This window comes from Phaenicophaeus curvirostris, chromosome 3 (assembly GCF_032191515.1).
Source record: "Phaenicophaeus curvirostris isolate KB17595 chromosome 3, BPBGC_Pcur_1.0, whole genome shotgun sequence".
Taxonomy (NCBI): Eukaryota; Metazoa; Chordata; class Aves; order Cuculiformes; family Cuculidae; genus Phaenicophaeus; species Phaenicophaeus curvirostris.
This window is the reverse complement of record NC_091394.1, coordinates 44,583,187-44,600,349: the sequence shown is the minus strand read 5'-3', so window position 1 is coordinate 44,600,349 and position 17,163 is coordinate 44,583,187. Positions and strand designations below refer to the sequence as shown.

Here is a 17,163-nt window from a genome sequence, read left to right as displayed (position 1 = left end):
CCTCCACATATATATTTTACTCTCCTCTCTGCTATTCAAGTTTTATTAAGTGCCTTCTCCTTCACAGCGGGCCTTGACTTGTTCCTTACATTTGCTACTTTACTTTAGCTTCTACCCTTAAGAGGTCAGAGCGAGACAGACAACAGCTACTTGATCCCTCCTACCAACAAAGTGATGGTAATTCTCACCCTTTTCTATTATTAGCAGTCAGGTGTACTCATCCTCACCATAGATGGGACACAAAACAAACTGCCCAAGTCTGCATCGTAGCATCAATAAGCATGCTAGGTGTTCCCTCAGGAGCAACATAAGAATACCTTTGGAAGTCCACCAGCTTCAGAAATAAGCTGTACACCCCATGAGCCATTCCACAGCTTGTCAGCTCTTCTCTCCACTGCAAATTCTCTTAAATGGAGGAACACAAACAAGTGTGCTGGAATTGTTACACCATAATTATATACATTATACAGAAGGTGTTATTTACCATGGCTGCAAATCAATATTTAGAATATTACTCAATTTTCACATGGCACCATGTTGAGTCCAGAAATAAAGCCTCCAATGGGAAGTACAATGAACACCAACTTCACAAACTGCTAGGCAGTAACACACAGCAGGAAATTAAGCAGGACTTATCATACAGCAATTACAGAAGCTCATGTTTCCCCAGTCACAAATTTCCTTGTTGCATAAAGTTGCACTAAAACTGTCGAAATGCTGACATGCAACATGTGATGAATTAAAGGAAAATTAACTTTCATGTCGTTTTTTTCAATCCACATAGGCAGATAGAAGTACCACAAAGAGACAGTCTTACTGCTTGGGATAAGAAGGACAAAATCCATATATTGACTTCAAATAAAGAACAATGGTTTTCACAGATCCCTTTCAGTTTTAGAAATTTATATTAACCTGCATTCTGGAACGATTTTCAGGCTCTCATATGCTCAGCCTTTAATGTCTTGGTAATAACATAAGCAACAAAGCTTTAGATAGATTGGTAAGGACATAACACAAAGCCAAAACACACAAAAACTCTCTCACAAAAACTGAACAAGGAGTTTTTTCAGGTAACTAGCTGGCTATATTGATTTAATAATCAATAAAGAATGAAACTCAGAACTTAAAAAATACGTAGGTATCTGAATTCCATTAAAACTACACTTTTATATTCTGGGACTTAGTACTGTCTGTTTCACATGGGTACCAGAGAGTATGCAGATTCTATATAATCTCTTTCATTTAAAATATTGGCATATATTTTTTTTTAGTGTCTGACACTGAAAATTTGTACTGTATCTGCTGTAGTAGACGTCACAGGCTGAGAGAATGCCAAGTTCAACACATATATCCCCTCAATGAAAGGTTATCCTGACTATTCTGCAGTACTATAGCTGGTTGCTTCATCCTACAAAGGCTTTTCTATACTGGATATTCCAGTTGTTCCTGAAACACAAGTTCATTTCTGAACTTCTACTCTTGCTGCTCATACAGACTCCACACAAGGACCATCTGACAATTTCTGTGATAATAAAAAGAACTGGTTTGAAACACTTAAAGGCTTTTTTTTTTTTTTTAACTCAGACTTTGGCCAGGGTTATGAATTTTGAGATGACACACAAAAATATGATTAAAATGCAGAGGTTCTGCAAGATAATGTCAGGTCTTAAGGGAACAAAGGTTTGATTTTAAACATACATTTTCAAACTGACATAAGCTTACAGATGATATCCATTTCAGTTTCAACTACAACAGCCCGAGGCAACTGCTAAAGAGACTAAACACTTGTGTGTTTAGTGTCTTCATATCTCAGAATCAAGAAATGTGAGAAAATGCAGGTATGAAGTCAAAAGAAGGGCTCAGGTTTGAGGTAGACCCTTGAACGTTGAAATGAAGATTTCATTAAACAAAAAAGTAGGAGTATGTCATACATATGGTGGACACGACTGAAGATCTCGCAACCTTGCAGCCAAACCAGTTGTTTGGAAGGCACCTTGAGTGTCCACCTGGTCAGTGAGCAACGGATGTGTTTGTCAGGGAAAAACGAGCTGTTTTGCCTGGGATGCAAGTGCTTATGCACTGTTAAACTTGGCCAACTGTTACCTTCGATTTTGGTAAGCCAAACCATTGCAGAGAACATAGTGACTTCTTCAGTATTAAAATCTTTGTGATGACTTCTGCTTGAAAGCAGAAGCTTCTTATGTATCTTACTAGTTTTCTTAGTGCCATTGGGATTAATTTAATCTATCATGAAGTAACATTTTTTAAATTAAGTCTTGGTATTTGAAAGACCTGCATGCATCTGCCACTTCCTCCTGAAATATGAAACTCTATATGACATCTCTTAATCTTTTGCCCTTTTGTAAATAAAACCAATATCTTTATTTCAAACAGGTTAATAAATCCAACTAGAAATATAATGGCCTTTACAGATGCAGTACTTCTCAAAATCAACACAACATCAAAACCATACTCAGGAGAATATAAATGACATGAAATCTCACCAAGTATAAGGGAAAAAGTAATGATTCATTCCTATGAAAGGCCATGCAGTCCTAATTCTGATCTTTCAATAAATGGTGAAACCTAATTTATTTGTACTGGGTATTGCTGCTTCCTAATATAACCGAAGACCTCAGGGACATGCTGGTAGTAATGCAAACACAGGATGGTCTTTTAGCCAAGAAATAATTTCAAAATTTATCTAAAGCAGAAAGTTATTATGATTCCACAATGGTGGCATGCATTTGTTTGACATTCACCACAGCATACTGAGAAGCATATGAATTTAGTTCCCATGATCTAACAGAGAAGCTATCTAGGCAACTTGATGCTTTAAGCCTATTCTCCCTTTTTCTTCACATAACAATTTCATAAATTAAGCACCCAAACTATACACAGTAACAAATGCAGAGATTCATAGAAAGCCTTCAGAAGGATTTCAAGGTATCTATTCAGATCCAACAGTTCTATTACTTGACGTGTAAGAAAAATATTCAGAAATACCTTAAATGCCTCCTTTGGTATTGTAGCAAACATTGAATACAAACTTAATTAGTGAATAGTTGAACTATTCTTAGTTCCATTTCTCATGGACTAAAATATTCTTCCGAAAGAATAACTGTTTCAGTAGATCCATTTGCAGAATTAAGGACCAAGAAGTGATAGAGTCAACACAAAATAAAAAATGAATGTACACCACTACAACCAAGAAAAAAAGAAATTAGTGTATTTTTATAGACTGATTAAACACAAGATGAGGATACACTTACAGAAGAGCGGCAAAATAAGGAATAATGCGCTACTTTACTGGAAATAAAGTTTAAAATGAACACTGTGGAAAACATTCCTGCTGGTGGAAAAGCCATTTTTAAAAATATTTAAAATGAGTCCCAGGAAAGATCTGTAGCATGCATACTGAGGAATAAGACTCCATATTACCCGGTGATCTAAGTTTCAATTGTCTGTCTCTCAGACCTAATAATCAGACTTCTATTCCATCAGAAGTACAAATTTAATAACGAAGTTGTGTTACTGCATGGGTACGACTACATCCCAAAATCAGGTTCTGTGTTAAACGGAGGTATCATCAGTGAAAAGAGACTGATTACCTAGTTCTTGATGGCTTAAGAAGATTAGCCCAGCTCATCCCTTCTGTATTTACTCTTTTCCTTTCATATATGACCTCTGATTATTGAAGAAACTATCTAGGAGGTATCCAGTGTTAGTTCCATACAATGCAGGCTGTGGCTAAGCAGAAATCCTTCATAAAGCTAAATAAGGAGTTCTAACAAAAAAATGTTATTGGTACTAGGCAATACTCACAAGGCTCTGAAGGCTAAACATTTTTAAACAACTCTATCAACCCGCCAACATACATCTCGTATATAATATAGAGAACGCCGTAGAATTTCATAGCCATCTGACATGAGAAGGCATATGAGCTTTAAAAGAGGAAGGCAATGAAAAAAATAACAAACTGAAGCATCTAAATATTCCAGGATTTACTTATTCTAAGCATTATCCATCAGCTGAATTTGAATAACATTAAGTCCAGCATAAGAGCAGAATATTTAAAAATAAGCCTGAAAGTCTACATGTCTGCTTGGCTCTTGCAGATGGCCCAAATTTAGCTACTTCTAGATGTAAAAGATAAAGGGACAGTTGTTCTTCATTTCCAAAATGAAAGTATAACTGTATAAGGTTTAAGAGGTGATAGTCTGCATCACACCTCTAACTTAAACATTTTTCAAGTGTTTCTATTACCAAAATGAAAATATTTTCAGAGTCTTTAATACAGTAGTGAGAAAAGAAAAAATAAAACTAGAAAATGATCTTTTGATTCAGAAATTGGCATTTGAACAAATGGGGACAAACTAACCTACAGAATTTGAAGACAAAGGTATACCACTCTACCACCCATTTCAGAAATTGTCAGGAGTTAGTTTATTAACTACAGAAAGGAAATGAGTTCCACAAAATACAGAATTAAGTTGAAACATTTATTCATTCATTTCATTATGGACTGTAGAATCAACTTTAATATTCCCATAGGATGAAAACAAGAGAGGGAACAATCACAATAGGAACACATGAAAATTTCACATAATTTATCATAGCAAAAAAAAGCAATTAAACATAAACCAATATAAATTGCAAGGGTTTTTTTTTTCCTTTCTGCTATTACACTTTCCAGCCCTCGTATTGCCTTTTTACTTGGCCTAGAAAAGTGAACATTTACAGTACTTATTCTCACCTCATTTACTCACGAACAAAAAACCAGACTGGAATACAATAGAACAGAACAAAACAGAATAGAGCAGGCTATTTCAGTTGCAAGGGACCTACAACCATCATGTAGACCAACTCCCTGACCACTTCAAGGCTGACCAAAAGTTAAAGCCTGGCATTAAGGGCATTGTCCAAATGCCTCTTAAACACTGACAGGCTTGGGGCATTGACCACCTCTCTAGGAATTCTGTGCTAGTGTTTGATAACTCTCTCGGAAAAAAGATTCTTCCTAACATCCAGTCTAAACCTCCTCTGATGTAACTTCAAACCATTCCCACGCATCCTGTCAGTGGATAACAAGGAGAAGAGATCAGCACTTCCCTTCCCATTTCCCCTCCTCAGTAAGCTGTAGAGAACCATGAGGCCACCCATCAGCCTCCTTTTCTCTAAACTAGACAAACCCAGAGTCCTTAGCTGCACTTCACAGGATATTCCTTCTTAAACTGTGGGGCTCAGAACTGCACACAGTATTCAAGCTGTGGCTGCACCAATGCTGAATACAGCAGGATAATCACCTCATCTGACTGGCTGGTTATGTTGCATCTGATGCACCCCAGGATGTGGTTAGCCCTCTTGGCTACCAGGGCACACTGCTAGCTCATATAGCTGCCAACCAGCATCCCCAGATTTCTTTCTGCAGAGCTGCTCTTCAGTCGCTTCTCTCCCAATTTATTCTTGTGTCCAGTGTTACTTCATTCTAGGTGCAGAATTCGGCACTTTTGGACTTGTCAAATTTCCTCCCATTAATCAATGCCCAATGCTCCAATCTATCCAGACCTTTCTGCAAGGTATCTTGTGCTTAAAAGAGTCAGTAGCACCACCCAGCCAGCAAACTTGCCAAAGGTGCATTAAACTCCTGCATCCAGGTAATTTACAAATATATTGAACAAAACTGGCCCTAAAATTGAACCCTGAAGAACACCATTGGTGACCTGGGCTAGTTAAATGGAGCCCTATTCAATGAATTTATCGTAGTCGGATATCAAATGAGTTAAACATGACTTTCTCTTTGTGAACTCGCATTGACTGCCTGATAAGTGCGTTATTCTTTAAATGCCTTTCAATAATACTCAGTACAATATTCTCCATAATTTTTTCCAGGAACTGAGGTTAGACTAACAGGTCTGTAGTTCCCTGGGCCTTTCCTCAAGCTTTTTTCTAAACTGGAAAAACAGTGGCTAGCTTCCAGTCAGCAGGGTCCTCCCCAGACTCCCAAGACCTTTGGCAGACAACCAAGAGGGGTCCTGCCATAACATCCACTAGCTCCTTCAGTATTCTACAGTTTTATTGACGTAAATTCAGAGAGATATTACAATTCTAGCAGATTCAAAACACAGATCAAATTTGAAGGAAAAATCAAATATTCTAGTACACCCCAAATCCCTTAAAGGTGGTATTTGCTGACAACAGCTGTAAGAGGGGCCACAAACAAGTTGGGAGATAGAATTCAGAACAGTCTTAATACATGATAGATAAAATCATTTTGGAAAAAAATGGGCAAACATAAAATTCCATTATAATTTATGAATACTCATCTGCATAAATATGCAATTAGGAAAAATATCTATTCTGCAGAAAAGGATTGTAGGTTACAGTGAATCACAAATAAAACGTGAGACAATGCCACTGCTGCAAAAAACCTACAATAAACTAATACCTAAACAGGGAGTGTCACTTACAGACCTTGAGTAATTCTTATACCTCAGTGTGTGCTAGGAATTTTCAGCTGAAATATTGCCTAGCTCTGGATGCTGAACTTCAAGTAGTATCTGGAAGAGTTGAAGAAAACAGAAGTCGACAAAACACAGTAAGACTAATCTTCCTAGAAAACAGGACTCATGAAGAAATTTTGGAGGGACTGAAGTTGCATAAAGAGAATGAGAGAAAAGAGTACTTGGGACAGATGTGACTGCAGTCTTCAAATACCTAACAGTAACCATAAAGACTAAGAGAAAGTTTTCCTCCATTTACACGTTAGGCTGAAGGAGAAAGACAGGACATTTTGACTAATGGGACAAACATTTCCTAATGATAAGCGTGAGAAGAGACTGTAGAGTATTTCCAGTGTGGCACATAGGGCTTAAAAATAAAACAAACAGTTGTAAAAAATGTTACATTAATAGTTGATCTGGGTCTGAGTAGGGAAATGGGAAACTCCAATCTTCAGTCTACACTTCAGTACTTCTTACAGAGTGAGAGGAGTTGAATAAACATTAATAGCTAACTCTTAAATGCACACAACATAACACTGTGCAAATGCTATGGGCACATTGCTGTTGTTTCTGCAGCTATGGCTCAGCACACTGCTGTACTCAATTTAGCAAAGCAAAGTTTGTATGGCTGGGGAACAGGAAATGCAGCAGGACTACATCACCAAACGATTACAAGCAGAAGTACTACCAAGGTACTTTCAATTAATCTTATTGCATGATCTAGCAAAACCCTTGGCCTTTTCTGCCCTCTTCATTTACAACCATCTCTATACCTTCTTCAACTCCTCCTTCGGCACCCTGTGGGGTCCAGCATTCATAATCCACATTCCCTTCTTCATTAGCTTCACCTAGAGCTCACCAACTTTACCCATACCAGTAAACTAAATGGTGCCGGTTTACTCTGCAAACATATTCAGGTACTGAAATTCAGCAGCTGATTTTTTCATATTGCTGAACAGTTTAAACAATCTCAAAACAAGTTTGGTTGGCCAACTTGTGTCCCAAACAGCTCAAGCACAGCTTGGGAGTTCCTGTGGGACAAATACGATTTCCAACAGGCAACTTCAACCCACCTTCTGGGCCCAGAAGGCAAAGAGAGCTTAAAGGTGAGGATGTGGGCCATCTCATGTCAACTGGCTACAGTGTCAGAGAGCAATCTGAGTCACATTTAACATACTGTTTTATCCATACCCACTGTCCTGTGAGGCCTCAAGTAAGGAAATCATTAATAATGGTTGCTAGAACCAAAGCTGTTGCACTCAGCAGCTGTTAATAAACAGACAGAAATGGTACATTGTCTCTGCTTCTTCAGAAGTGGGCTCTTCAGAATGAAGTAATTTTTTTTAATCATTTCACACAGCAGAGCCCGATTCCCATCACAGGATGAAGAAAACAGACAGTGACTGCATCTCTATCTCAGACAGTTAAGAACTCTCTACTCATGTGAGCAGTGTCTAGCTGATAAAGTTCCTGTAATCTAAGCAAAAAGCATATATTTTTAGTCACAGCAATGTTAAACAGATATAGAAAAGCAATTCATTCAGTTCAATCAATCAATAATATACATTTTTGAAAACAGGAAAATATATTTTTAGATTCTGAAGGTCTAATTTGAACTGAAAAAGCCCAAGACATTCTAGTTAAAATTGATACTTCACAAAAATGCCTTTTACTTTAAGAAATAGTTTCAGTTAAGGGTAAAATGGTAATGCTTGCTCCAAGTTTCCTTAGGATTTTGTTGCTTTAAGTCAAATGCTTTACTTTATGAAAGGTTTCTGGTTTTGAATTGTAGTACAACTGTTTACTCAGGTGACAGCAGTATACTCTGTGATAAATTAAATGGAATCTTATCAAAGGTAAGTTGACAGGTTAAAATGTTAAATGTAAGCATTGCAAGACAAGTACAAATAGTTTCTACCTGTAGGTTACATATCCAAATCATTGGATAGATATTTAAATTAATTTCTACACAATAAAGCACTTTTGCTTCTGAATTATTAAAGACTATTTCCTGAGAGAAGATACAAAATGTCACATAATATATTTTTAAATAGTGTTTACATATAAATAAAAATTGACAATCCTTCTTCCCATACAACACAGGTAAGAAAGAGACAAATACTGTTTACAAACATCAATCCTGGGGTCAAGATTTAAAGTTAAATTAAATAAACAACTTAAGGGAGTTCCATCAGACAGACATGCATAGAGGGGTTTTCATTACTATATCTCATTTTATTCTTAATACATTGAATTATGATCTGGCAACACTATCATGTAGCCACCTCAGCTTCTGAGACAATTATGAAGAAGCCTAAAAGACGAAGTCAAACAACAGTCAGTGCTAAACCCAAAGAAAATGTATCTCTGGTGGGAACAACATAGTTAATGCACTTTTCTCATTTCTTAAATGCACCAAGTCTTCTTGCTCTACTAGAAGTAAATGTTAAGGAAACAAGCTGGAAAACAGAAGCAATCTGCAAACCCACAGGAGCACAATGCTAAGTGCCTTCTCATCAACGCTTCACCTTACAAACCCCTGAAGCATTTGAACACTTAAAAAGTTAATAAAAACTAAAAGGTTTTACTTACAGTTAAAACCAGGTGCAATAGTTTTTCCAGCTTCAAGACTGTTTATTGTAATCTGAAAGATGATGTGGAGCAGCAGAAATGATAGACTGGTGAAACACAGGGATTTTAACAGTCGTCCTGTATGCCCTAAAAGACAAAATACACATACATATAGCTGGTGAATTTCTTAACATTGCTTAAAGATTTTCAGTATAAAACCAGTAAAAATATCCTGACAAAGGATATTTCTAAACGTCAGATCTACATTACTTATGATTGCCCTTTAAGGGTCAACATCTTAACAAAAACATACTTTAATTATAGTGGCTCTGCATACTCTCTAATCACAAGCCCAAATGATTGCTATTACTGCTATATCCTTTCACTTTTTTGATTAAGAAAAATATGTCTCTCGAGTCTCCAGATCACAATTTCAGATCAATAACTACGCTGCAATGTTTTTCACCACATTACGTGGTACACAGACAAAATATGCATGATACTTCCATCACTGCAAAAATAAAAACCTGCTCACCTAATCACTCTTTCCAAAACAAATTACATGGGAGAAGGGATAACAACACGAAATCCTCAGTTGGGCTCGGGAGTAGAGACATACTTTCAAATGAATGCTCTGCTTTGTGCAGACTGCCCTCTTTCTATTCCTTTAGAATTTTTTGAAAACAATTTTCAGTACACATTGAAGAATCCTATGACAGATACACTTGGTCATAGCTCCTCTACGATTTATTGGATATCTATAGCCAAAAGCTATAGAATGTTTTACAGGACTTAGAAAATGCCTTAGAAATCCTCTAGGAAACACATGACAGGCAGCCAAACTTGCAGGGTATGAATAAATAAACAATTAATATTTCAGAAAATATGCACCTTCAAGACTAAGCTGTATTGCTGATAAAAGACAACATTAAATATCACCCTGCCCGACCTACCTGCAGTTAATGTTCTATTTGCAAAGTATTTTATACCTAGATTTTACACCACCTGCTTCATGCATTTGAAGGTCATTTTTTTATTTACAGATTATAAAACAGCACTGCTGGAATTCTTACCCAAGATTAAAAACAAAGCCAAGGCTGTGGAGGGTAGGGCTAGGACAGTATACCTGGGAAATGTTCATTCTACATGCAGCCTGTATCGTTCATACTTACATATTCTGCACCTGCCTGTATCTAGTCAGTAAATCAGCTTTTTGCTTTGTATTTGTTATAGTTCAAGCATGCCATTAATGGCCTGAACTGTAGTTTATAAAGCAAGGCATCAGATAAACACCATTCAACAATTTTAGAAAAAGTCACAGCTTATCTCACTCCATCAGACTCCAAACTTTTGTTATATGATCGCTATTTTCACTGCAAATTTTGAATACTAAATGCCTGTAATGAACTTCCCTATTTTCTTTAATAAAGTGATTAAGCAATTCATACAAAATGAAAAAAGGCAAGAGTAAGCCTACATATGAATTTCGGTGATACAAAAAGAAAGATATATTCACTAGATATGTGCTTTGTATGACTTATTCACTGGTCTTTACTGGTAAGACACCAGAGACCACACAGAAAGCAGACAACCTGGACTGCAGAGCATTAAAAAAAGACTAGAGTTTAATTGATCAGTTGGATCAGATCCCTTTTATTTTGCTCTTCTACAGTTGCTAGCCTAGTGTTCTGGCTTAGGATATCAACCTCTAAGCACTACAGAATCATAAATAACAAAATAACTAATATTTTCAAAATCATCAGAAGAATGAACATATGACAAGCCACATGATATTAAACCATTTGCTAGATGTGATGTCATATGCAGTGCAATCCAAGGACTGTTAGTTTATACAATTTTTTGGCAGGTTCCACTATTTGGTGGTTTGTTCCTGCATTACTAGATCCCGTGCTCACAGTATTATAAGAGCTGCGTGTTCACAATATACTAAAAAACTGTATCTCATAGCTGGAGACAAACAGTGTGACAACGCAAACTCCATGGACTTAACAGCTGTGTTAAAAATGCACAGACTTTAATGACAGTCTGGTGATTTCTGAAGTTCTGTGTCAGAAACTCTCCTCGGGAGAGGAGAATTCCCAAGTGCTCGGGAATTAAGAGTTCAATAGATATCGAACACTGAATTTTTCATGTAGAGGTAGATTTGAAAGTTTTTTGAAAGAATTGTTTTAGTCAGCCTCCAAAGGAAAAAATGCAACACAATTAGTCAATAGACATTCATTTTCCAAATTGTTTCCACATAAGGAAATAATACTATTCAAAATCTTGGGTCCATCTTTCAATATTTCAATTACCATGTTTCTCAAAAATATATTTCAGTATTAGATTTCAAACATTTTTTAAAGCTTGAAAATAAATGAATTGTAGATTGAATAAAGCATTCCTTTAACAAGGCTTTAATTTTTGCAATTGTTTTCCTTTTAGGAACTGCAGAAAATGTTGAAAATATATTTCTTGAAATGCTGATATGTTGAAAAAAGATCTCCTTCTGTACAACGCTATGGAAAATTTTAAAGGTCCATTAACACCTATGATAATAAATAGTGTCTCAGTGTACTGGTAAATATGGCAGGGGGAATACACAGCTGGAAGGCAGCTATTCAGTGCAGGTTACATCATTCTTCAAGGGCTGCTCCCTTCATGGCCATTGGCAGGGACAGGACCACCATTGGACCCTGCTGAGCAGGAACTCTTTGCCAGCATTGCATTCTGTGCCAGAAGAAACTAGATGCAAGAGAATTGGAGAAAAGTAAGAAATACTATGCCCCCGATCTCAAAAATTTTGGAGAGACATCAACAGCTTGGGAGAAATGGGAGTGCTAAAAATCAGTGAATTACTGGATACATAATTTATGCCAAGGAAGAAGTGACAGATTTGGATAAGGGATGAGTTTCAATTTATAGTGGGGTTTGGATAAACCCATTTGACTGTATTTTTACTTACATTTCTTTCTTTCTACTGGAAACTTAGTTCTAAATTACACACACACAAAAAAAAATTAACTGTACGTGTACAGAACTGTCATGGTGAGAAACGAGACAACTGAAATGAAACTCCTGAAATAAAAGAGAGCTTCTCATGATGAGGAAGAAAGATTTTTGTCACCCTTTTTTAATTCTTGTTTATCATAATTCATTCACAGTTACACTCCTTTTGCTAAAACATACCTCAGCTGTTCAGTTGCCCTAACACACAAGCCCTTGAGGACATGAATGGAAACTAATTGTCCCACAGAGAAGGAAATACATATTGTTCAGAAAGCTGTGTGGACAGAATGGACACACAAGAGAACACTGCCTCAGCCCACACCAGAAATCAAAACACTGATTTCTCAGTTTTTTTCTTAGATGTGTAGACTTGTGTATGTCCATCAAGACTAAAAAAAGATTAATCTTCTGGCAAAACATCTGGATTTGTAGCTTAAGCACTGGGTTCTGATTTTACTCACACCTGCATGGTGCCACAAACTTGAGCAGATGGAAAGGATTGATAAAATTTGCCTCAGAATTGGCCTGGAAGACTAATAAAAGTGGTTTTGCTTTCAGGTGCGGTGTGTCATTCCTAATTGTATACAGTGTGACCAAAACCTGGCACGTGGTTTTAAAAACATATCTCAGTGTGTCTCAGAAACTCACAGGGAGGCTCTTCCAGCCTCCTTGTCCCTCCACAAGGCTCCTGGGAAAGGGCTTGCTCCCCTCTGATCAAACCTGCAGGAAGCCAGTCAGGATGCAAAGGCTTCATTGCTCTCCTTCTCTCCAGTCCAGCTGCAACGCTAAATTGGACTCACGAGGGCCAAAAGCTTTTCACACATGGCAGAGGAATCAATTTCTTGTTTTTCAAAGTAATCCAGCCAAGAGCTGGATTAACGATGGCATGTCCCTCCCAGCCACAGGCATGTAACCTCAGTACAACTAACTATTTGAATGCGCCCCACTTCGACTGTTGCCTTCCACAAACACGTGCTCCTCTTGACTGCCTACATCATGATTTCATGCAAAGATGAAGCCTGCTGCTCACATCATTTCCAAAGCAGAAAAACAGTACATTCATGTTTAGACAGGCAATCCTGTGATCTTTACTGCTACCCCTTTCCCAAAAACAGCAGAGAATGACAGAATGTTTGGAGATTGGGTTTTTTTGTATGCCTGGAACTTCATAGGAGCTTTTTCCAAAATAGTGTGCTAATGTGACAACAAATAACTGAATGCTCAATGGTCACTGAGATCTGATTTAAAATCACAGCTGTTAGCTTTTACAATATAATCTGACCAACTACCTTAGGCTACTGTGAAAAGCATATTATAACGTGCTTGCAAGGTGCATTTTCATGCTACACATTTTTTTCTCTCCTTCTGATCTACTGGATGGGGCACAACAAAAATCTGGTTGAGTCTCTAACAAAATTAATACTAACAATTTATCCTGATTTTTCAATAAGTAGTACTAAGCTACTATATGCAGAAGGTCAGTATCCGTTCTGCATGCCATAATGATATCACGAAAGAGAAAAAAGAGGAGGAAAATAACAGATCTTAAAAGCTGTTTATTATTCCAACAGTCTAATTCTTCATGATCATACAAGTGCTGCATGGTTTCATCTAAAGAGTAGATTTAAGAGTGTTTTGTTGTCTTATTTAAAGCTTTTATTACTATGCACTGGGATTTTTTTTTTTTTTAATGCAACCTTAGTGTTGCATTTTCTGAAGTCCGTTGGGTTTTAGATAAGTATAACACCTCTTTAGCCACAAATTGCACCTCAAACTTCTGCCAACACTTTCAATTCTATTTTAGCAGCTTTGCTTGGGTATTTTTTTTACATAACCCATTTTATTCACATCACAGCAAATGAAATACCAAAGCACAAATCATTTTTCACATGATCTTTGATAGCATACAGTAAGTGATAAATATTAATGTGCATTTATCTCCTGAACTAATGACACTTCAGTTAATAAAGATATTCTATTACATCCATTCAGCATTTATTTTTCAGAAAGCCACTTCATCAGTAAGTGACAGGCATAAAACTAAAGAAGTCTAGGGACAAGGCTTAGTTGCAGTAAAATTCTGTAGCATAGACAGAGTCAGTCCCACAGAATTTGTTTCAGCTAGAAATCTTAACTTCTTGATTTTCCATCATGAAACCTAGCATCACCTCCAGGGCCTAGGTGGAACCAGATTCCCAAGACTTCAGTCTCCTGCTTGATGGTTCCAAACAGGAGTCCGTCAACATGATCTATCCTTTAGATTGGGGCAGCTGGGGGCAGGAAGTAAAGAAAACATTTAATTCAAAACAACTGCCCTTTGGAAACATGTGCAAGCTTTGGAGTTACATGAGATGCAAGAAAAAAAAAATATCAAAGCAACATCATTTCCCAAATAAAAGGAATCCCACCTCTGATCAGCTCTGTTTTGTCCTAGTTTTCCTGAACATGCCAGTTATTCCCATACATAGCCAGATGACACAATCTACAACTGTGCCCAACAGAAAAAATTTCTAATAAATTTACAAAAAAGGCATGATTCCTTAATTTAAAGCAACTTTTTGTACTACAATGTATTCCTTTGCATTTCAAAATATACTATTTTTAAGAGCATAAAAACACATGAATTTGTAACAGCTTATCACACAATATGTAATTACCTAAAAATTTTACATTATTTTTAAAGCAAAATAAAAGACATTGTGCCATGCTGTGTATCTGCATTTAAAATACAGATTCCTTTATATTCTTTCATAGAATTTATTTGCTCACATTCTCTTTCTGCCTCACTCTTTAAAATACTTCAGAGCTCTAAGAAGTGAAAAAAAGTGCGTTCAGAGATAGACACAGTGCAGGAATGCCAAACAGACTTGGGTAAAAATAGTCAAAAATGTTGTGTGCAATTAGCCCTTCCCTCCCCCCGACCCCGATTTAGAAATGAAAATATAGAAGGGCTGCATTGGCTAATAAATGCCTACTTACTCTAGCTTCTTGCAGGATTTCCTGTTTTTCCTAGAAGTTTGCATGCCCAGAATACTACCAGAACTAAGCTGTATCCTCTGCATCAACAGACAATACCGTCATTCAAGCTAGTTATAATCTCTGACCTGCAAGTTTACACAGGCAATTTACCCATTTTGTTAGCAAAATATTTTGTCAGACAAAACTTAGAACTTAACCATTCATTTTTTTTTCCAGATGATACTCATAAGGTTTCAAAGCAAACAACAGCAGCTGATGTCTGCTTCTTAATTTGACAAGTGACTTTAACGAGCCAAAGACAGGAAATAAATATCATCTCAGGTACTAGTGCATACGAACATTGAGCAATTTTAAGCCAGACCTGTTCTTTCACAAGAGGATTTGAGGCTTTTATTACAGAGTTTCAGTTACTTCCCTTGAGGAACCAAACTATCCGTGTTTGCTGCTAACAGATAACATTTATTTTGAATTTTAAATAATTCAGCCATTATTATCTGTGCTTGCAGATAACAATGAGGAATTCTCTGAAGAAGGCTTCTTCTAATGAAGAAGCCATGCTTCCAACTTACTTTCCTTATTCCTCTGTCATGGTCACAAAGAGCAGTTAATTCTATCCAGTAACAAAGCTCCTTCAACAACAGAGTCCAAGCAACTCACAAGTAGTGGGAGATGACAGCAAGTCATGTATTACACAGTTTAAACATATTTTTTAAAAATCTGTACTTACCAGAAGGTAAATACATTTCTCCATTGAACATCTACCCACATATGTTCATAAGCAGAAAACAAATTTGATGCAAAGCAGAGTGAGAAAGGAAGACTAGAAGACTATGTAAATAAGACTAATACAGCTACGGCAAACAGAACCCTGCACCATGATGTTTTCTCAACGGACTAAGTTTGCACAAGAATGTGTATTGAACTCACAGTGGAAACTGTGCTATGAATTTCTACCATAGCCAAAACTTTTCCAAAAAGCTCTAGAGGCTGCCTCAGCTCAGGCAGGAGAAGCCTTACAGAGTTTGACAACTTCCTAAAGCATTGTGTTAGGATCTCTGGATCAAGACAATGCAGCTTATCACCCAGCTGAAGAGCTCCTGAATCGAAATACGTTGCTGTTACAACTTCAACTTTGCATTTCAAAAATGCAAATTATCTGCTGAGACTCCCTATCTACATAGATCTGAAGTAACCTATGCAAGGCCATAGCTTCATTCCCTCTTTATCAGAGGTTCTTAGGGAAAAAAAACAGACAAGACAGAAAAGTAAATTATTTATCGAAGAAATTTTCTTCTAAAAATTTCCTGGCATTTGAAGAACATACTATGATACTAGTATGCCACATAGCCATGAAACTGTTTTCTTTCTGAAAAAAACCAATAATGCTTTCAGAAAACCGATTTCAATGGGCAAATGGAAAAGAACCAGATAGCTTCCTATAAACATTAGTAGTATCCTTTCATCAAAATCAGGTGCTTTTCTAATGAAATTAAAATACAGACTTCCCAAGAGACTGTGTTGTATATTTTGTAAAGTTCTGTAGAGAAATAAATTACAGGAAGTCAGAGAATCACAGACCAATAAATCTGATTTGGACACTTCGCAAACTCTTACAAACTGTAACACAGCTCAGAATTAAGACAGTTAGGGAAGGATCACACACTGAGGAAGAGTACAGGTAATTACTGCAGAAGATGGTCATGCTTAGCAGATCCTAGAAAAATCTGTGGAAACCACAGAATATGTGTTTAATGAGATTTTAGATGACACAGCAAACTTAGTTTTCAATAAATTTATGCCAAGTATTTCAGAAAAATAAACTTCTCTGAAAGGCTTTTACTAGAAATGATCCGTCCAGGGAATGCAGGTATCATCTTGGGACATATCAGCTTTGGATACTGGTAACTTTTATTTCCCACTCCAGTTGCAACATGTCAGAACAAAAATACTTTTTTTTCCATATTAATGACAGAATTCGTTTTGTTTGCCACATTCTGCCCAGTATTCACATTGTGAATTTTCTTCAGGAGAATAAATCTCAACATTTCTCAGTATTGCAGAACAGTCTTGCACTAATGAAGAGTGGAGCTCAATGAAATGC

General features: G+C 36.8%; 1 protein-coding gene across 4 annotated transcripts in view; it reads right to left on the bottom strand.

Moving 5' to 3' along the window:
* Positions 1 to 17,163, bottom strand: part of PIEZO2 (piezo type mechanosensitive ion channel component 2) — a 311,046-nt gene that overhangs the window by 195,458 nt on the left and 98,425 nt on the right. For all 4 annotated transcript variants that reach the window (XM_069853757.1, XM_069853760.1, XM_069853758.1 and 1 more), the window contains exon 3: positions 9,096 to 9,221. In XM_069853757.1, coding sequence (XP_069709858.1) covers positions 9,096 to 9,221 — 126 coding nt within the window. The remainder of the gene's footprint in view (positions 1 to 9,095; positions 9,222 to 17,163) is intronic.